The sequence below is a fragment of the Vidua macroura genome, chromosome 2, assembly GCF_024509145.1.
Source record: "Vidua macroura isolate BioBank_ID:100142 chromosome 2, ASM2450914v1, whole genome shotgun sequence".
NCBI lineage: Eukaryota > Metazoa > Chordata > Aves > Passeriformes > Viduidae > Vidua > Vidua macroura.
The window spans coordinates 88,670,353-88,692,829 of NC_071572.1; the positions used below are offsets into that span (position 1 = coordinate 88,670,353).

Sequence of the window (22,477 nt, forward strand, 5' to 3'; positions counted from 1 at the left end):
GGACAGCTTTGAAAACATAAGAAAATGTAAACAAACAACAGGGTGAAAAGGAAATAATTACGTGGTCTGGTCTCTGGTCTCCTGGAGAGGAGGCAGTGTTTTCAAATATTTTCTTGCTCAGACACATTATGTTGCTAGCTGCTAACATACATATATACATACATATATATATACACATATGTACACATATATATATATATTTATACATATATATACATATATATGTATAGATAGATGGGTAGATATACACACACACACTGTTCTCTGGGGCAGATCTTAACAGGTGAGTGTGCTGGATGGACAGGTGAGTCACAGTTCTAAGGGGCTGCCAGGGAAGGTAATTTCCTTTGTGACTGTCATCATGTCTTTCAGGAGAAATGCAGCATATTTTCCTGTTTCTCCCTGTATTGGTACATAGAGAATAAATAAAACAAGTTGAAGCCAAATTATTGGGAAAATGTCATATATACACTCCTTAGTATCCAGATAGTTCTGTAAGTATTGCTTGCAGATCAGTATTAAAAAGCAGTAGGTAGCTGCAGGTGCTGTCAGGACTGAAATGGGTGATAGCAGATCCATCTGTCTACATCTGTCTGTCCTTTGACTAATCAGGGAAAGCACCCACTGCACTCTCATGGGCACCCCTGGCCTGACCCTTACTGCATGGTCAGGACAGAAGTTTTATTTGTTGTCTTGCTCAGGGCTGTCTGTCTCGTCCTCAGGCAGTGCCCATTGGAGTCTTTGCATGTCTTGTCATCCCTTTGTTGTTTCTTGGCTGTCCTTATACTTACTTATCTACGTGCTAATCTCCTAACTAAAAAGATGGCTCCTAATTACTTTTCCCCTGTTGTCTCCAGTGTTCATGCACCTGGAACCAGACTTACTATTTTTCATGTTGTTACCTGGTTAATGTTAGCCTCATATGTTATTGCTCATATAGACCCCAGCATTCCCTCCAGTCATTTGCAGAGTTTGGGCGTTCCTCACTGAGCTCACCTTCAGCCACCTGATATCCAGCTGCCCCTTCCTGAGCTTCTGTAACTACATCTGTAAACATTTGCCTACAGCTTTCTGAAGAAGCTGCAGTCTCCTCTTTCGAAGTCCAGGGTCATTATTCTCTTAGTCATCGTCCTCATTACTTCTAGGATGTTGAGCTATCTTTCCACATTCTGCAGCCAAGCTGGCTGTTGACCTTGACTCACCTTAGAAGTGAATGTACTTGCATATGCATGAGTAGCAGTTCCAGGAGAGTGCCTATCAGAGTTGGCTAAGCCAGCTAACTTGGAGAAAGGGTTTTTAATGCACTCTAGAAAACCTTGTTGCTTGTGCTCTGCTGTGTTGCCCTCTGAGCAGGTGTCAGGGATGGCTCAGGTACCAAGGAGCACCACCAGGGTTTGGAACTGCAATGTGGAGGTTCCTTTTCCTTTTGTAAGGAAGACTACATCATAGTCTTCTGAATTATTAGATTGCAACCATGACATCCTCTTTGTTCTCCTTCTCTTTGGCCCTAACCCATAAAGTCTTGAATAGCCTGGCCCTCATTATTAATAGAGTGTCAGGCATTTGAACTCCTTAACGGAGAGGAATAAAGCTGGCTGGTAAAGTAAATAGCACAACAAACACAATTTCCCTGTTCATTTTGGTTATTAATCAGACCATCTGGAAAGCCTGTTAGTTCAGATTTGTGTCTCTTCAGTTGATGTTATTTCTTCTGTTAGTTCTGACGGTTGCTCATCCTGTCTTCTGATAACATTTTTAATGTTAAGTGTGGATGTAGCATATATTGCTAGGCAAGTAATACATATTTCTTCTCTTGAAATAGCTTCTGGGAGTATTTAACCTTTTCCAACTATTTTAAGTCTTTGTCTGAATCTGTTCTACAGTAAAAGTAATCTCTGTGCTGTGTTTTTATGTGTTCAAATCATTCTGAAGTAGTTCACTAATGGAATATTTCTATATTTAGTAAATGTACTAAGTTAATATCAGACTGAATCAGTAACTTGTGTAAAATTGTTGTGAAGCAGTTTTTTACAGCTGGCTCATGTTTTAAAAAGGACTAGTAATCTTTTAGGAACAAATTAGGAGCATTTGTCAAACTTAAAAATGTAAAGATTTTACTGGTCTTACATTTGTTTTTGGCAAGAATAGATTTAGCTTCAATTGCCTGAGATTTGGGGTTGCTGAAGAGTTCAGAGATGTCAAGTTTTTCTCTCTTCCCAGTAGAAGCAAAGTTACCATGTTAATATAAACACACTCCAGGTCTTGGTATAAACACAATTAACAAACCTTAGAAGAAGCAGTATTTTAAGTCCATTACACTGTTCATTTAAATTAATTTAAATAAAAAAAGATAATTGACGCTTGATTTTCATTATTCACTGGAAACAAAAGTGGTATTCTCCTTAAAGCCATACAGTGTTACTTCTTTGCAGTTTTACTCTTTTAATTTATTTCCTGAAAGTCCTTGTGAACTTGCTACTAAATTAACAGACTTACTTGAGTGTTTAGGTCATTTGTTTAGTTACTTCTATGTATTCCCTAATAAGTGTTAGGGAATGCTGATGCCTGGCCACCTTGGTTTCAGTTGAGGAGTAGAACTGTCAGCTTGTACTTTTGATTTATAGCAGCAAAACACTCCCTTGATTTCAGTATTGCCTTTAGAAGCTGATTTCAAATGTCTTTCTAGAAGAGCTTGCTCTTAAGAAGTAATGGTATTTAGCACCAAAATATGAAACAGGATTGTTTGGTTTGTCAGCTGAATTGTTGTTGCCATTTAAAGGCTACCGTAGTCTGAGGACTACATTGTGGTATTAGTGTGTTTTTAGTGTTATCTGATAGGATTTATGAAACCTCACTAAATAACTTACCTGCTTTTTGTCTGCCTTCATCAGAAAACGCTGCATGATTCTTATTCTGGATGAGTGTGTGAAATGGTAGCACTAAAGTAAAAAAATAGCTGCAACTTCAGCCATAGTAGGATTGTGGTCTGAGTGACATCTAATGAATTATTGAAAACTATTAATGCCCTTTGTAGTTTATGAAAAGAAAGGCTGGTTCATACATTGAGTTATTTCAGTATGACTGAACTATAGATTTGGCAAATAATTAAGAAATAGTTTCTAAAGAAGCTGTCAAATCTTAATATATGGGGGAACTTTTAGCAGTAGTAGAATGTCCAGACTGTTTGTCCCAGATTTTTCTCCATTTGGAATATACTGTGAAAAAGAGGCAGTAATGAGCCAAAACACTGACATTTCTTTGAGAATTTATGTAATTAAAAGTACTGGGGGATTATTTAGTACACTTTTTCTAAGCTTATCTACTATTACTGTTTTATCAAATAAATTTGACCTTCTCTCTCCCTTCTGCCTGAGGTCTGTATTCTTTTGGAAGTAATTTGAATTTTGATAGCACTAGTCTTTCTTTGGTAGGCTTGCTAAGCGGTGTAGAAAAAATTGCTAAGACTAACTGACAATTAATTTCATTCAATTATTAAAGTAAGACATCAGTGCAGTACAGCAGTCGGCAAGTGGAATTTCATACTTGAATGAAAAAAAAAAAAAATCTGTGAAGTCTTGTCCACATCATGGGCTGCTCCTTCTGTTTTGTAACTTTTGCTGAACAGAGAATAGTTTTTCACCTTGTCAGACTTTTCTATGCATGTGTATTCCTGATCTTTGATGCTAGCTCTGGAGGTGTTGAAGAAGAGTTCTGATAAAATCAGAGTTTTCAACTCTGTGTACCTTGTGGCTGTCTGCTTGAGAAAGAGAAGTGACCACTGATTTTGTAGTTGCCATACAGTATTGCTGCTTGCATTGCTTTGTCAATACTTGACAGTAATAATTTATGTAGAATAATGTGAAATCTGGAAAAGCAAAAAAGTATTTGCCTTCCAAAGGATTTGATTTTTGCAACTTTGATCTCCTTGCTGAAGAGATTGAATGCAGCAATCTCTTGATGTGTGTTTTACTGTGCCTGGTGTTAAGGCCCAATTTCAGGTTTGAATGGCTTCCAGCTGCTGCAGTGAAGCATTACATCTGCTGTTTGATTATTTCCATTACAGTTAGTCAACAGGCCAAACTTCAACACATCATTTCATTGCAAAGGTAATTAGTGTTTGCTGTCAAACAGTAAAACAAGTTTAAGATCGCTAGTTGCTCCACTTTCAGTTCCCAGTGGTGCTGAGTTATCCTCTGCACTGTCAATAAATGTGCAAAATACATTGGATAAAAACTTCCTTTGATCTTTAAAAATAAAATTCTATTTGCTTTGCATGTTAATTGCATGTAGAACAGTGCTGAATTATCAGAAACACTAAACCAAAATTTTTACATTAAACTTTATTTGTTGGAAGATTTGTTATTTATCCTAACAGTGTGGATTACTATTTGGGTTTGCATCTACTTTTAACCTGTGGCTGGTATTAAAAGTGCCCTATTTAACCACAGGTGTGATTACAATTTTTTGTTTGTTTAAGCAGGGCAGTCCTTTTGACTAGCCTTTCCCATTGGCTATCATTAAAAGTTTAAGGCTCTCCAGAGCCTACACTGCACTCTTGCTGCTCTGCAGTATCTTTTGAGTGCTTCATCAGCTGTTTATAATGACATTTCTGCTGGATAGTATGGATTAGATATTTCTCCTGTGCTATAACTTGGGTTCCTTTCAGAGGCTGTGTAGTGAAAAGAAGAAATTATGCTATCTACTTGAACAGCACTGAGAGGTGAGGTGGTGTATAGCTGAGCATGTTTTGAATTGAAAGAGGCTGGTTTTTTACAGGTGTGGGTGCCTGTGTATATTTGTAGCCACTGCATTTGGTTGAATCCTTTATTCCTTAGTTAAGTGTATGTACGAGCACCAGGTGCTACTTTCAGTTCTGTATTCTGGGTTCTCTGTGTGTTCTTTGCACCAGAACCAGTGTCCCCTCACATTTTTTATTCACCTAATAAGATGGCTCATGAACTCTGAAATCAGAGTTCAGAGTTGGCTTTTTTTTTTTTTTTTTTTTTTTTTTTTTTTTTTTTTTTGTTGTTGTTGTTGTTGTTGTTGTTGATTTGGATTTGACAGGGTCAGGTGTAATAACAGTGGACAGTTACAAAGTTTACTGAAGTCAGATGGGCTGTTGGAGTCAGGATATCTGTTCCCATGCAGTGCTCTCCGGTATTTTTGCTGGACAGGATTTTTGTTTTTTCTGCAATTTTTGCCCCTTCATGTAATGTTTATTAGTATAACTTTGAATTGTCATGAATAACTGGGTAAAACAATAGCTTTCCTGGCACTGTTAGTTACATATGCCATGGAGGTAAAGCCTTGCTGTAGAGAGGTGGAAGCAGGTGAAATTGCCTTTAAGGGAGAAAAGTCTCTCCCCTAGCTTTTTCTGCAGTTAGTCATTCATCCATACCATGTTTGTTTTCCTGATCTCTCAGTCACTGTGAGGTCAGGGGGATAATGTTGTGGGTGTACTTCCAGTAGTGAAGGACACTTAACACTGATCTGTCATCTCAGTCCTTGACATGAAATCCATGTATTTTCAATACCAAATTACATTGCTGTTTCTTCCACCGTGCTTTACTGTGAATCATAGATAGTTAATTGGCTCTTACCTGCAATGTACCAGCTTCTTTGTTTGCTTTCCTTCCTGGGAGGCTTATAATTGTTATGGAGAGTTCTCAGTTATTTCATCTTGCTTCCTCTTCCACTTGTATTTTTCATGCTGGACTTTTCTAAATGTGTTGATCAAAATGTGTCAATATGAATGATAATTGAAATTGAATCACTTGAGCCATCAATGAGGGCTTCTAATTTAGTCAAATTTTGTGTATCTGCCTTTTAAATTTATTTGGTTAATTCCATGTTTTAGGTCACTTGGTCTTGCTATGGCACCTCGTGTGAGATTCCTTCAAAGAGTTCAGAAGCAGCTGTGTGCAAATGAGGCAGCCAATGAGACAGACCACTTGGAGGAGACAGAGCAAAATGAGAATGCCCTCACCTTGGTAAATGAGGAAACAGTGGAGAAATGTGGAACTAATTTCAGTGGAAAAACATCTGTTAACAAAACAAAGGAAAAGCAGAGAAGAAAAGAAGCTGAGGAATGTTCTGTTTGCAGTGGAAGTGCTGAGGAGAGTGGTGAGTCTGAGGATGAATTGAAAGAGCTGTCTGAGGAGGAGGAAAAAGAAGTTCATGTACCTAACAGGGTACCAAACTCAGACTCCATGCAGTTCTTTGAAGATGATGATGATGATGAGGATGATACCGAAGGTCTTGATTTGCTGACAGTGAAACAACGGGATGTTTTTGGTGTGGAAGCTAAAGATAATCCAGCACCGGTAAGTATGCTTTATAGTAAGGCTCATGAATTTTAATCATTTTTTATTGGACTTGCTCCAAGGAAGGAGGAGAGGAAAAGAGGAAATTCTGCTCTTAGCAGAAGACTCATTGGAAGTCGGACATGTTGTGCATATGTATCAGAGGTTGAAAATACTCCCAAAAGATAAGTGGTGTGACTGAGCTTTTATCGTTTTATGCAGTTAGCATAGTTATACTTGCATAACGAATATCCTTGTACTGGCTTTAATTTATGAATAATGTGACTCGAAAACCTGGGAAATTTTGACAGTTTTGATTCTTATCCCTTCCTAATTTGCTTGTACCTCTCTAAATAGCTGCCACTTCCAGTCATAATTTTGATGCTGAACCATGGTTTATAGCACTGGGAACTGAATTGCAATACACAATGAGCCACTTCCCGACAGAAATCATAGCAGAATGATCTTTACAAGAATGTAACTTTCAAACAATGACTTTTACTTTTAACAGGACCATTCCTATTAGAATTGAGCCACTATCAAAGAGAGAAAGTGCACATGTTTCTTGTAAGGCATAGCTATGAAGGTTTATTGAAAGTATTCATGTAAATCTTTCATTTCCTTGGTACGTAGCTTTATAATTTCAATTTCTTTGTCCTTGGTATTCAGAGAAATATTTCTTTCTTTTAATCTTTAAATACAGTGTTACAGGAAGGGGAGTTTTGGTTTTTTTAGTTTTTTTTTGTAATTTCTGAAAAGCAGATTTGGTATGTGCATATTGGGATTTTTTTTCTTTTTCGGTGTATCCTTCGCTATCTAGCAACTGTATTTCTGTAGTAAAAAGATACAAGCAAAATAACCATCTGGTATGGCAAGGTTTTCTTCTGAACTTAGATGCATTCAAGGGCAGTCTCCGTTAAGCAAAGTATTTATTTTTCCAACTGGTATTTTAAATCTTTCTTTTTCTGGGCTATTACTTAACTACACAGGACACGAAGCTAATCATCGTACTAGCTGCATTAATAAGCAGCATCTTCCCTTTGATATGTAGTGAAGTATGAACTAGTTTTATCAGCTGTCATTGTCAAAGAGGAGCAGTTGCACAGTAATCTGACTGCTGCCTGCACTCTCCTCTCTACTGTGAGGAGTCTGACACAGGTTGCAATCTCTTCTGAGAACTGTGGAAACGGAGTTAACTTTCTGTTCCTGTTATTCTCAGCCTGAGTGGTTCTTCCCAGGCATGGCCACTGCCTGGCAGTAGCTTATATTTATAATAAATTTTAGTTTAGTGTAGAAAAGAACTTAGTGTTTTAAAAGCAAAATGGAGTAAAACATTCTTATTTAAAGAATGATCATCTCATATTTCTTCTACAATTTTGCATGCTGAAATACACAGACAATTCCATGCTGTTTTTAATATGTTGCAAGGTTTTGTTCAGGAAATGGTAAAAGGTGAAAGTTTGAGATAAAAGAATGAACAGAAGAAATTTTAGGAAAAGTACAAGTGATTTAGCAAGTAATGTGTAACCACACTGGCTAACCTTTTAAGAGTTTTCCAGCATTAAACATTTATAGGTTAGTTTATGTTTAGGTAACTCAGACATTATTTTCTGTGATACAATGTGGAATAACTGCTGTAAGGGTTAGTAGTTCATGTTTATTGTGCATAGAAGACCTTGTACCACCTAAAAGCTCTGGTACATGGAGACGTAATTAGAAAATACTAAGTTTCTCTTCTAAGCAACTGAGAATAAAAAAATGGAAAGTTTCATGATCTATGTCATTAAAAGCTTAAATTATAGTTAAATAAAGTCCTGCAGAAATGCCTATAGTAGTGAAATACGTGGTTTTTAGGAAGTCAAAATGCAGAGCATACTCTGCTTAACTTGATCAATGCATACAGTAGTGTGGGGTTTATTACCATATGATACTGTGAAAATTATTGATAAATTGTGGAAGGCTTTGAATGTAAGGATTCTGTTTTTAGTAGGAGAATAAAGGTTTGTCACTAACCATATTAACTTTTAAAGTTTTGTTGTAAAAATACAACATAGTAGAAATTACATTAAAAGACTTGGGCATTGTGCATTTTTTATTTGACATAACTCAGCACCTCATTTTCTGGATGTTAGGACAAAATTGATAATGTGCAACAGTTTTTATAATTTTTATTCCATTTCTTTATTTCTTGGATAGAAGTTCTGAAGTGATTATTATTGCATTAAGATGGATCAGTCCATATTTAAAGCATTAATATTCTGGGATGTGACAAGCACTGAGCAGTGTGAATGCAGTTTTCCTGGTGCTGTGTGTTGCAGTGTCCTTCTAGGAAGGACTCAAGAACCAGTTTGCTGCATTAATTAGTAGTAGGAAAGGCTGCAGAGAGTCTAGGAGTATGAACATAGAGTATAGACTCAGCTGCATCAGTTAGGAGGATGTTTTAGGAAATCTGTTCTGTGTACTAAATAAGATAGTAGTCCTTTGAAAACACTGGTATGTGGTCATCTAATTTGGAGTTTATGAATATGCCCACAAAGATTGAATTCAGTTTGCATTTATGCTTTTAATGTGTATACTTGATTGTGCAATTTCAGTATTCTTGCTTTAGGCTTCCTGTCCTAAAAGCAGTTCCAAAGCAGTCCTGCTGTGATTATTGAGCTCCAGGACATTTTTTGTAAATGGAAACATTAGGTTTAGTTTCAGCTTTTGAATTGCTTTTGTTAGGGACACCATTGCTTCCTCATCCTTGTCTCTACCCTAGTCCCTCCAATGGAAGAAGGAGCAAGGGAAAGTGTTAGGTTGGTTCTGATGTAGTGCCCTGACCTTTGGTTATAGGTGGGGTTGGCTCATCATCTTTATACCAAGGGAAAGGAAGTGGTCAAAAAGAGCAGGGGTTATTTAAACTGATGATGGACTCAAAGGGGATTTGTGGGATTTTTGTAGAACAGTTTGTTTTTGATGAATGTACATGGTACTCAGCCTAACTGTAGAAGAGGTGATGGTGTGAAGTGTGACACATCCAGTGTTAATCCTTCTAACAGTGTGACTTGTGGCTCAGTTTCACTCTTTCCCTTTCTTGGTGTGTGTCCCTTGGCTGCATGTGTACTTTGTCATCTTGTGATAACACATATGAAAGAAAAATCTGTTTTCTGCATTGCTGTATAAAAGGAGAAACCTTGGATAAGCTGAAAGACCTTGGCAGATATTGCAATTTTGTTGTGAGCTTCCTAGCTCATTTTTTTAAGAGATAGTCACTGGCTGCTCTATTTATGAATTTTACTTTGATATGTCAGGATTTTTAGCTGGTGGTCTAACTCGTGGGACTTATTTAGATAAGTACAGTGTTCTTATGCATAAAAAGAAGGTCAGCTATATGCATAGAGCCATTAGCAGATAGGCAGTACTTAGCTGTTGTGTTAAATGCACTTTAAAAGAATAATTTCCATAATGTTAACAATATTAGCAGTATTGATGTTGCAAAGACTGTAAGTACTCCCTGGTTACAAACTTTGTTTCTAATGCTAATTTTATGAAATTGCTTTTTGCATTTGGCAATTCAAAGTCTATACTTGTTCAACTTCTATCGTTATTTATTTTGAGGACTAAGATCAAACCTATAATATTTTTAATTGGTTTTGTTTATACTTTAATTTTAGTCAACTTGTCAAACATATTGCATACTGTCAGACTTCTCTTCTGCTCTTGAATTTTCTGTTTTAGTGCGGAAAATAGTACCTTACTGAGTTCTCAGAATTGCTCTGGCTTCCTCCCTGCTTCCCCATTCCTTGTTTTATGGACTCCTAAAACTTCTCAGGTGTATTCAACAGTCGCTGCTTGGAACACTGTAACAAGCAAAAGCATACAGGGGTCTGCCTTGAACAGTACTTTGACATTCCTTGGAGTTAGTCTGGCTCCTGAAGAGCATGCAGTTTGAATATTGTGGCTATGGAAGGAAATTATTTTATAAGCTGTGATTCTGTCTGAACTATCTGGCTTGCCTTGCAGTCCATTATTATTACATACAGTGAAATTTTCTTAACTTCTCAAACACATGAAACAAACACTGTAAACTGGCATATTATGACTTGGATATGTACATATTGATAAAAGCAGGAAAGAATGACATGAAGGTAAATCTCCCTAACTAGTGACTCCCTGACTAGTGATGATGGGTGAGTCTGTGCCAAGAAGCAGAGAGTGGTAGCTCCTTGTAATGTGGACTTTGCATATTACACAGATCAAGAAAACATCATATAACATGCACCAAAATGAGGACATAGTCTCCTGCAATTTTCTTCTGTGATGTTGAGAAGAAAGCCTGTTACACTCCACAGAAACTGAAATTAATTTTCAGCTATGTGATTTATCTAGATTGCTTCTCTTACATGGTCTTTTCTCTCTGAATGGAATTTCTTTCCTCCTGTTACGTGTTATGAGAGAGCTTTTCACCACTCTTCTGTTTATATACTGCTTTATTTGGCATGAAACATCTTCTCGTTCTTCTCACCACCTCTTACTAGCTATTATTCTTATGCTTTCATATTAATATATTTTAAGCAGTTGACTTTGTCTCCTTGAAGCTTTTCAGGGGATAGCAAGGTAAAAAATACCCAAAGGATGGAAGAAGCAAAGAAACACGGTGGCTGGCCCCCTACCCTTAGGGGGGTAGCCTGCTTTGCTCCTGCTGTAGCAGTGTGTTGTGTCCAAGAGAAGAAAGCTGCTCCAGGCAGCCTGCTGGCTCTGAAGAGAGCATTATTCCTTGGAGACATGTTGCAAAGTGAGCAGTCTGGCAGAGAAAATAGAGAAGTTATTTATTTGTAAGTTAAATAGAAGTCAATACTGTGATGCATTACGTACTATAAAGTCTCCTTCCTGAAGAGTGTGCTTTAGGTTCTCAGCCCAGTAACAGAGTGCTTATGTATTTTTAGTTAAATTACAGCAAGTAATAATTTATATGAAAAACAAAATATTTGCATACAAGTGAACTAGGCCTACATTTAGATATTCGCAAAGTGCTTCAAGATTCCAGTGTTAGAAAAAGTTATCACCCATGAATGGAGATGAAGCCTGCTGATGGTACCTCAAGCCTCTTTATCATCACATCACAGAACACATTCTATGAAGTGCGTAGAAATTTTTAAAGAAATCACATTTTCTTTCAAAGCAATTTTAGTAACTTCAATACAACTAAAACTTGTTTTTTTAAGTATGTTTATGATGTCCAGTTTTACGTTCTATGTAGTTTTTAAAAGTCCTGTTTTTCAGGATTCCTGAGAGCTACGAAAACGACAGAGGAAACCCATTTACTTGTCTTCTTGGACAACTTTTACTTTTTGGATTTGCAGAAAAGCTCATTCTCCTGGCTCTACTATTTTTGTGTAGAACACTCGTGATTTGCTTGCTAGATTAAAACTGTGCAACAGAGGCTTTTCAGGCAGTCCTTTGTAAAAACCCATAATCTACATAAGCTCCAGCTCTGTAGATCAGTCATTGGTTTAGACTTCCTTCATTACTTTCTCAGGTTAGCTGCTTTAGCACTCTTCTGTTGGCTCCACATGCATCTTCAAATTTCCCTCTACAGATTTCTATTTCAATTGCATTTTTACTAGCTTACTAAGAACTTCTGTAGTTTATGAAAAAATCCCTGTATGTTTTTAGGTTTCTCATACCTATATGACAGCACCCCAGGTATTTGTGCTAATCCCTGTGATGCTTAGGTTAATTAAAAAAAAAATCTACAATTAGAAGTCTCAGAGTTAGTGGTAAACTGTGTATTTGAAATAAATGGCTGCTATATATCCCTCAAAGGATATCTGCTCAAGACTGTCATCCTAAATACTTTAATCATGTTGAAAACCTGGATAAAAATATGGGGGTTTTATGAATATTTATGAATTTTATTTGATATATCTGCCCCTGTCACAGATACTAGCTCTCTGTATCATAGGCTATGGAGTACATAATTCTGATGTGCTGGGCTTTGCTTCTGTGGAAAATTTGACATGTTTGGGTACTTTTGAACCACTGTGAATAATGGTACTTTTGATGCCCACAATCCATCCTCTTGGCATTTGTTACTCCTGTAAGTAGGAATCAGGTGTAGAAAGATGGTAGATGAGTAGTAAACCTGCTTTGAATATTTATATTAAAGATATTTGAAAGGAGCCTGATTTGAGCCTGGAAAGGTTTTCCCAGGTCTGGTGAGAGTTGTTCACAAGTCAGTAGCATTTCCAGCTGGCTGAAATGTACAACTTGCCATCTAGAGCAAGGGATGTTGACAAGTTAGTAGCCACTGTAGCACAATTCTGAACTAGGCAGTGCCGCCTCTTTGTTTCAGCTACTGAAGCTGTGAGTTAAACTCCTTGATTCCATGTGCCACCTGAAGCAGTCTCACAAGTTGCCTTGACTCTGTGGGACCTGCTGAAGTACCACATCATTTACTGCCCTGAGGAGAGGAGGCTGTTTGGCAGCGTGTTTATGTGGCCAGCTTCACAGAAGTACTTTGAAACTTGTGTGTAACAATCTGAATTTTGAACCTGGACTGGAAGGTATACTAAGCAAGTTCCTAGATGGTACAAAACTGGAAGGAGCTGCTGACTCCCTCCAAGGCAGAGAGGCCATATAGAGAGACCTCAACAAATGAGAGGGCTGGGCAATCACCAACTAAATAATGTTCCACAAGGGAAAGTTCTGGATGCTGCACCTGGGATGGGGCAGCCCTGGATGTACAGACAGACTAGGAAATGAGATGCTGGAGAGCAGTGCCACACAAAGGGACCTGGGGGTCCTGGTCTGTGGCAGGTTGGACATGAGCCAGCAGTGCCCTGGCAGCCAGGAGGGCCAACCCTGTCCTGGGGGGCATCAGGCACAGCATGGCCAGCTGGGCAAGGGAGGGGATTGTCCTGCTCTGCTCTGCACTGGGGCAACCTCACCTCCATGCTGGGGGCAGTTCTGGGTACCACAGTATAAGAAAGACATTAAACTAGGGAGAGTGTCCAAAGGAGGGCAACAAAGGTGAAGGGCCTTGAGGAGAAGTCATATGAGGAGCAGTTGAAATCACTTGGTGTGTTCAGCCTGGAGAAGAAGAGACTGAGAGGAGACCCCATTGCAGCCTGCAATGTCCTTGTGAGAGGAAAAGGAGGAACAGGCACTGATCTCTTCTCAGTGGTGATCAGTGAATGGCCTGAATCTGTCTCAGGGGAGGGTTTAGGTTGGTTATTGGGGAAAGGTTCTTCACCCTGCGGGTGGCTAGGCACTGGAAAAGGCTCCCCACGGAGTGGTCACAGCATCAGCCTAACAGAGTTCAAGAAGCATTTGGACAACACTCTGAGACACACGGTGTGACTCTTGGGTATGGTCCTGTGCAGGGCCAGGAGTTGGACTCTGATCCTTGAGGGTCCCTTCCAACTCAGGAAATTCTGTGATTCTGTAATCTTTCCAGGTTATTGATGATTCATGCTGTACAGAGTGCTCTGAGCAGGCTGGTTTCAGCACCTGGTGCAAATTCAGGCTGAAATGAGGTGTGTGCTTTATCTCTTAATTGAATAGACCTGAAACGACTGAGAGAAATGCATGATCTTGTATGTCAAGAAATGCTAGAATATGACTTGTATGACTTGAAATATTTCACTAAAATCTTACTAATTACTAATTTAATACTTGTAGTAGGTTACTCAAGCCGGCAGTAATACCCTCAGTTTTAATTGCTCTTTATTGCTGATTTATAGCCTTGTTTAATATATTGCAGCAGTTTTATAGATAAGGATGAATGAGCAAAATACTCTGCATTAAATCTGCCTAGTTTTGACCAGTACTCTCTGAATCTGTAGGATTTGTAAACTTTAAAATGCCACAGTTTCCTTTAAAATCGTTAGTCCCTGAGTGGTTACTGAACGATGCCATTGGAAATATTTATAACTGTGACATAACTTTGGATAAGTGTTCTAGAAGTTGAATGCTAAAATTGTGAAGTACTACTAAAAATTATACAACACTAATTTTAAAGGATTGCTGCTTTCTGAAATAGCAATAATGCAGACCAACTATCCAGTATGTATCTGGAGTCTTCTGACTATCTGTCAGCAAAGTTAAAATTTTGAGAATTATTCTTTATTGTAGAGTGGCTTCTCTGATACAGACATCTGCTACTGTAAGCATTGCTTAACAAACTACACATGCACATTTTAAACAATATTTTGAGGCACAGTACTAAATTGGTGTGAGGTGTGTAATTTTCAGATGGAATTGTTTGATAATTTGAAAATAAAATCTGTGGGTGATAATTCATCAGCTATTAACCAAAGTGAATCCTGGGGTAATTCATTACACTATTACTGACATTCTGCAGATTGTAATTTAATGGCTATTTTAAAAAGGAAAAATGTGTATGCTGTTTTGGAATAGCAACCTGCTGACTGACCAGGAGCTAGGAATTCTGCTTAGTTGCATGGAGCAGATATTCCATGTTTCCATGAGGCTTTGGTTTGTCCCAGCTGTGAGGAGTTGTACTGTTGGCATCCTGACTGGGATGGAGTCTCACTTTCTGCAGCCTGGTCTCTCTGCTCCCCATCTTGGATAAAGCAGAAGCTGCATCTTCTGGGGATAAAATTCTCTCAAAGGAGCATTGCTTTGAATGAGTGAAAGGAAATTAAACCAATTAAGACTGCAGCCTCTAGCTTTATCTGAGTAAAAAACAAATTAAGTATTTGGGCTTAGCCAAATACTTGGGTGGGCTTTAGTCTTTGGGCTAGCCTGGTGGGGAAGTTTTAGAGGTCTTCTCATTCTTCATTACCACACTGTTCCTGTGGTAGTTTTCCATGTATTTCAAGGCAGGGTGGTTTCTCTCCTTTGCCTCAGCTACATGTGTGTTTGTTCCTCTTGCTAGAAATCTTAGTCTAGCTGATGCTCGGTGTATCAAGATAACTGCTTTGCCTGCTCCTTACGGCCCATATGTTCTGTATGGACCTCTGTGAAGTACCGGGGTTGTGCTTGCAACGAGAGATGGCTGGCAAACATGCATCAAGAAAATGAGGTGCATTAGTAAATCCCTCAGAAAAGCATAGATGGGTGACCTTGATTGGGAAAACAAAATGAAACATGTGGCTTTTTGAGGAGCTAAATGTCAGTATAATTTCCCTCAGATTTGTCCCCTATGGGCCCAAGACCACAAAGCATTTTTTAAAACTGTCTTTCATGGTACTTTTCTGTGGTCATATTGACTGTGCTTCTTGCAGAGAGGCTGTGCAAGTGGCCCACTGGAGAAAAAAAAGCCAATGTCAAGCCGTGAAACCACTAGTATTGTGGTTTTTGAAATTAGTTTTACCTGCTAGCAGAGTAGAAGAGGAATGTGTTTGAGGTACTTGTGCAATGCAGATCTTGCTATGTGTTCTCAGGGAAGGGAACACAAGACGATAGCCATTTAAAAAAGTAGCTAGTACTGACACCCTTCATTTTAAACTGGAGTTGCTGAAAATGCCTTTCTTGTTTCCTTAATCTCCACACTGAGCAAAATTATTATTAGTTGATGTTTTATTTTTGTTGACTCTTACCTGAGTCAGAGTGGGAGAGTCACAAAACACCGGCTGTGTGGTAGCAGCTTTCCAGCAGCTTTGCAACAGAGACCACATCTTGCAGAGCATAAAATGACAGTGTGTGTTTCTTTCTCCACAGATCTGTATGCATATACATGTAATGTATATATATCTTACTTTTGGGAAAAATACTGTTTTTGCAGTCACTATTCCTCCCCTTTAAATACATACAATTCTAGTCTGAGATTGGTGGCTGTACTTCTGGGTGATATTCTTGCATTTGGCTACTTCAGATTGCACTAATGCAAAACAGGGGTCCTTCTGGTGAGGTCACAAATCCCAGTGTTAGTCCCAAGTTGTTTTTTGGTGTTTTTTTTTTTTTTTTTTTTTTTTTTTTTTTTTTTTGTTTTTTTTTTTTTTTAATGGAAAGGAAGAGAAGAACAAGCTGATAATACTAAAATATATATTGGCAGCTGCACCTGAGGCTTGTTTGCATTGAGGTGCACTGAATACCAAAATGTAGTTCAGCCATAGCTATTTACATGATTGTAAAGCAATAAGCACTTGTTCTGCTGGATTCTGTTACATTCCAGTCACGGGAACTCACAGATGTGGGCTTGCAGAAATGGGTAATTCATCAGTTTGCATATTTTGAGAATAGCCTGTCCTAGAATCACATCATTTCTGCTAAAGAACTGTGTTGCTGTCATTTCCTGTGATGTCTGCTTGGTGTGAGGTTGAGCATGGGAAGAGAGCAACTTCCAAGGAGTTTCATGAAAGTTTACATGTCCTGGCTCACAGATGAGTACTGTATTTGCAAGACAGGTTTTCACTCTGTTTTTTCATGTCTTGTTTCTTGAGGTTTCCACTTCAGGTTCAAATTTGAGACTCATTTGACACATAGATGGGAAGCAGACTAAAGTTAAAATTTTGTGTGTGTTTTGATCAGTGGATTGAAAAGAAATACTCATCTCCAGCATTGGAACACATTCTGAGTGGGAGTTTCTAGCACATGTAGCTCTTACATCAGTTTAGAAACAGTGTTTGAAGATGGAGGCACATTGTGAAGCAAAGCTTTCTAAGTAGCTTGTCACAGAAGCTATTGGCACTAATGTCAGGAGGGGATTGAAGGGAGAAAGGAGAATTAAGGTGAGAAACCTGAGCTGAAAGGCAGTAATTTTGTATGGGTGTGACAAATCCATGAGGCTCTTTAGAACCTGACCCTTGAGGAGCCCACAGGATGCTGTTTGCAAACTCCTGTCTCTCTTAACTTCATGTTTCATAAAAATTTATACCACCTCTTTTACAGTCATATTTGGATATATGTTAGTGTGTTGCTCACTACCACAGTTTTGAATATTGACCATTCTACTAATATGTGGTTTATTTTTCTCCAGCTTTTTAGTGCTACAGTAGTTGCATTTTATAGATGTAAAGGGAAGTGGTCATCTGGTCTGACTTCCCTGGATATTATAACCATGTTGTGTTACTCAATCACTCCTGTACTGAATGCAAAAAATGAATTTTGAGTAAGTGTACCTTTCAAAAGGCATCCTTTTTAGACCTGAAGAGATGGAGAGATGTAAAATCCGCCACAACTAGTTACTTCTTCCAGTGGTTTAACTCATTTGTTCATGTTGTATTAAAGAGGTGGGTATGGGATTGAAGAACAAAGACAACAGGGGACATAATAAGAGGACAGCAGCGGAGAATAAAGATAGCAAATATTCCTTTGGCCTGCAAGAGAGACTTTATTTTAGCACAGAGAAGAATGTGAGAAGAAAATGTGATAATGTTATGGAGGAGGTGAATGACATGATATAAATTGAAAATGCAGTGTGCAAATGCAAATTAAGGCAGCTTCTAGTTTATGGACAATTTGTTGCTGAATGTTAGCAAAAATAATTTGGATGGCCTCCCATAGTTCCTTAGGTGTGGAAAGGGTGGTGTGGGAGTTGAAGGATCTATGTTTTGACTGAGTGAACTTGAATCAAATTTCTGCTTCTTGCTGGTTCAAGTATTATAATTATCTTACCAAGGAAAGCCTTAAAAGAAAGAGAAAAATTTTGTGTACCACATCTGCAGGTAATTTTTCTCTCTTTGGTTGTAAGATCAGCATTTACTGTAAGCCAAGGAAATGTTATGTTTTCATTAACCAGTTTTGTTCTTGTGGCTCTACTTTCACAATCCCTTTTAAACATGGGAAATTTAAAACATAAATTACTTAGACTTCTCTACATTTTCAAGAAGTATTTTATTCTTTTTAGTGCAGATTAATTTTGCAGTGGGTCATTGAAGAGAATCAATCTTGAATCTACTCTGTTACTGCTAATCTTTTTTTACGCTTGGAAAAATAACATTCATATTTTATTTTTCCTTTGAACACTTTTGAAGCACTTAGGAGCAACAATACTCTTCTGAAATATTTAATGATGTAATGTAGAATAGCTGCTAGTGATTAAAAGCAAGGTGGGTATAATGGAATATTTACTGGGTAAATCGAAAAGAGACTAACTGGTAAACAGTGGTATGAGAAACATTAAATTCTTCTAGTGGAAAAACATCAAAGAATTGGAATGTAATTTTAGCTTGAGTCTTATCGAGTGCGAGCATCTCATTGAAATGTAAATGTTGGCATGTTGTTTTCATTTTTTTTCTTTAGTTAGTGAAATAATATTTAAAAGGTATTTCATATTATACTCTTGTTACATGCTTTACTTAGTGTAACATGAGTGCTGTGGTCTCTGAAATGGATAGAGCTGTCGTGGCATTCACACTGTGCTGGTGTTGGGATAGGAGGTAATGGATGTAGCTGAAAAGTGCTTGCACTTGTCCTGCTCCTGTGGGCCTTCAGCTAGTTGAATTCCTTGCCTGTGTGTCGGTTCAGGCATCTCTGATTTCCTTTGCCTCACATCATATTCTCTGGTGTTGAAACTTCTGGACTATAGTATCTACAGAGCCAGGCAATTCCTCAGATATTTTCTTGAAGAAAGGATGTGAAGTAGATCGGAAGAGATTTTATTTTACGTTATGATTTTCTGCCTGTCTGGACCTTAGGAGGGGATATAGAAAAAGGCACATTTCCTGCTTGTGCAAGATGCTGGCTCCCAAGTTGATGTAGCAAGTGGTGGGAGGCAGGAGGGGGATGGGCTGCAGGAGCTGTGCTGTCCTGGCTGCGGGCTCCTGCTGCAGTGAGAGGCTCAGTGGGCAGCGCTGCGGCTTTGCCCAGTGACTCAGGGCTTGGGCTCTAAGGGCTGAAACTGGCACTTGCCCTCTGGCACTGAAGGGGTCGAGCTACCCTGACAGGACACGTCGCTTCTTCCCCGTGTCTCATCTCTGTCTGCTGCTTTAGCTTTTTCTCAGAAACAAAATGCTGCAGCATTACTTCTCTCCTGAAGAGGTTACTTTGTTACCTAATTCCTGATGGGTTATATGGTAACTCTGAAAGTACACACCCAGTGAGAAAAAGGGACATTAATGGCAAGGAGTTAAGCATTTAAAGTGGAGGAATAGTACTTGTACTGCTGCTTCCTCTCTCTCAAGTCTGAAGGTAATAAGGAAGCTGGGCGAAATAAAAAAAATCAGCAAATCCAGTTTTTCTGCACATATAACTGTGTCTAAAGATTTTACAAATAAAGAATCATTAGCTCTTGTTTTCAGTTAATCATCTGAGCAATGCAGTGCTTCTAAAAGACATATTAGCAACTAAATTTGTTCTTGTTTCTGCAGCAGGAAGGCTCAAATCTACTTTAAAGTATTTTTAGCAAGATTAAATATAAATTCATATGGATGTTCAGTACATACTTGAGAGGTTAATGCTTGTATTAAGCTACGTCAGGGAAGGTACAGGTTGGATATTAGGAAAAAATTTTTCACCAAAAGAATAATAAAGTACTGGAATTGTCTTCCCAGAGAGGTGGTAGAATCACCATCTCTGGATGTGTTTAAAAAAAGACTGGACATGGCACTTGGTGCTATAGTCTAATTGAGGTGTTAGGGCATAGGTTGGACTTGATAATCTTAGAGGTCTCTTCCAACCTCATTATTCTGTGATTCTGTATTAACTATTTTAACTTTTAAAACTGAGTTGTTTTATGGTTTAACCCCAGCTAGCAACTAAACACCTCGTAGCCATTTTCCCACTCCCTCTCAGTGGAATATGGGAGAGAATCAAAAGAGTAAAAGTGAAAAAACCTCCTGTGTTGAGGTAGAAGATAGTTTAACAGGTAAAGCAAAAGCTGTGGTTGCAAGTAAAGCAAACCAAGAAATTCATTTACTGCTCCCCACGTGCAGGCAGGTGTTCAACCATCGCCAGGAGAGCAGGGCTCCATAATGCATACCAGTGACTTGGGAAGACAAAGACCATCACTGCAAATGTCCCCTCTTCCTTCTTGGTTCCTCAGCTTTATATGCTGAACATGATGCCATCTGATTTGGAATATGTCTTTAGTCACTTGGGGTCAGCTGTCCTGGCTGTTTCCCCTCCCAACTCTGTGCGCTCCCAACCCACTCACGGTGGGGCGGGGTGAGAGGCAGGAAAGGCCTTAACTCTCTGTTAAAAGCAAACTGTGCTCAGCAGTAATTAAAGCATCTCTATGTTACTAATACTGTTTCCAGTACAAATCCAAAAAATAACCCCATACTACCTACTGTGGAAAAAATTAATTCTACTCCAGTCAGAAGCAGCACACTAGGCTAAAAATGTTGCCACAAAATCAGTGAAATAGCGAGTCTTTAATTTCCGAAAGCCACAACTACTAAATCTGTTTCAGGAGTGAACCCAAACTTCATATTCTTAATTCTCTTCTCATCAATTCCCTTAGAATTCCATCCTCCTTGAAATGTGGTGGGCAGGCATTTGTGATTCACACAAAAAGCACCATATGTTGCTGGAAGCTGTATATACATTTGGAGGGAGGTGCAAAGCTCTCAGAGCTCAATACTGCCTTTATAGATGTCACTGGCCAGGGTTTACATTGAGAATGTTTAATGAGGTGGCTCAACATAAGAACAAACCAGTTGTTAAGATAGGGGTGACTTGAAATTTTTCACAAATATAGCTCTGTGTTTGGGCATGATGATATTAATGTATGGTGACTCAAGTTCTTCAGTCATTGGAGCTTATATATAGTGGTTAAGGACATCTAAGGTGATGGGAGAAGCCAGGTTATTTCTAACTATAAAGCTGTAACTTGTTTGTTTTCCTCTATTTGGTTTGTTTACTCTGAGAAAATTCTATGAGCTTATTTTCTATGTTGTTTAAAAATACTTTTTTTGTTGTTTACACATAGGTTACTTAAAATTCATTGTGCAGTTCTGTGTACTTTAATGTCTGGTATTTGTGAGCTGGGTCTTTGCATTTGCAAAATGATAGAAAACTGTTGAAGGTGAAAGCTTAGGTCTCATGGTAATCTATAGTGTGAGTTTGAACAGTGCATTTGGACTTTTAAAATTTACCTTTTTTATTTACTATTTTTGTATATAACAAGGAAAATCTTTAAGTTTTATTTTTGGAGTTCTCTGAAATCTTTCTGTCCTGCCGAAATCAATGACTTATGACTGAGATTCACTGTCCTGAGACAAACTTCTGCTGTTCTCCTAAGTTCATACAGGGGCTAATAGATAGCCCTAAACTGTTCTTGTTGGTAGTTATAGAATAAACTTATTTCTGTATGTGAGCTGTGCCTCACTTTGTGTTCCCTTTCTCTCATACTGCCTTTATGTTGTTTTTGTTAGTGCTGACTCTGTCACAAATGCAGGAATTAGCTGACATGGGAGAAAGAATTTCTCACCAGTCAGTCTTCTTTGTGCAGAAAGATAAATCTGTGGATTATGCCAGTCTTGTATTTAGTCTGAATGTTCATCATCAGCTTTTCAGGAAAGAGAGTGAGTTGATACCATATTGAGCTCATTTTTACACATAAGCAAGGCTGAATGCGAAGGTTTCCTATTCAGTCTGAACAGTGGTAGGAGTTCCTGAACCACTATGCGGAAATTATTGTAACATAAGCAGTCCACCTTACCTTCAGGTGTACATTGAGAAGTGGAGGATATGGCTATATGTAGTAATGAGTAGCTAGACTTGAAGAAATCCAACTCATCCCTTTTGGGCCATTCAAGCAACATGATTTCCTTCAGTGTATGTAGTAGCTGGAACTTCTGCAGATCCCCACTGTATGCCAGGAGCAGCAGAAGTCACCTACCTGATGCTAAGCATTAGCTCTAATTACTCACAGGGAGGGAAGGGATTTGAGTTTTTTGGTTTTGTTTTGTTCAAGGCAAATTTCAGAGAAGGTATTGATAACCAAAAGGCATATACAGTAATGATATAGGAAAAAGTATGTAGGGATAATAGACTTCAAGAGAGAAGGCAAAACCACACTGATATTCAAACAGAAATGGGAGCTTACCTGTGGCAATTAGAATTCTTTAGTACTTTGGGGACATGAGCTAATTTAAAATGTGTGAATTGTTAATACTTCACCTTTTTACTGTATTCCTTACTTTGTGTCGAATATGCTAATGGCAGTTAAGCCAGTGAAAGCCTACTTTCTGTTTTATCAGAAAGCTGCTGCAGTTGTTAGACATTACTTTATGAACATCTGTCACTTTTAATATTGAGTTGGCAACCCCCCAAATTGTTAA

General features: G+C 38.4%; 1 protein-coding gene across 3 annotated transcripts in view; it reads left to right on the plus strand.

Moving 5' to 3' along the window:
• DDX10 (DEAD-box helicase 10) overlaps positions 1-22,477 on the plus strand; it is a 152,995-nt gene that overhangs the window by 40,686 nt on the left and 89,832 nt on the right. For all 3 annotated transcript variants that reach the window (XR_008435921.1, XM_053971515.1, XM_053971516.1), the window contains exon 13: positions 5,858-6,323. Coding sequence is in view for 2 of the 3 variants with exons in the window: in XM_053971515.1 (XP_053827490.1) it covers positions 5,858-6,323 (466 nt within the window). In the remaining variant the exon portion in view is untranslated. The remainder of the gene's footprint in view (positions 1-5,857; positions 6,324-22,477) is intronic.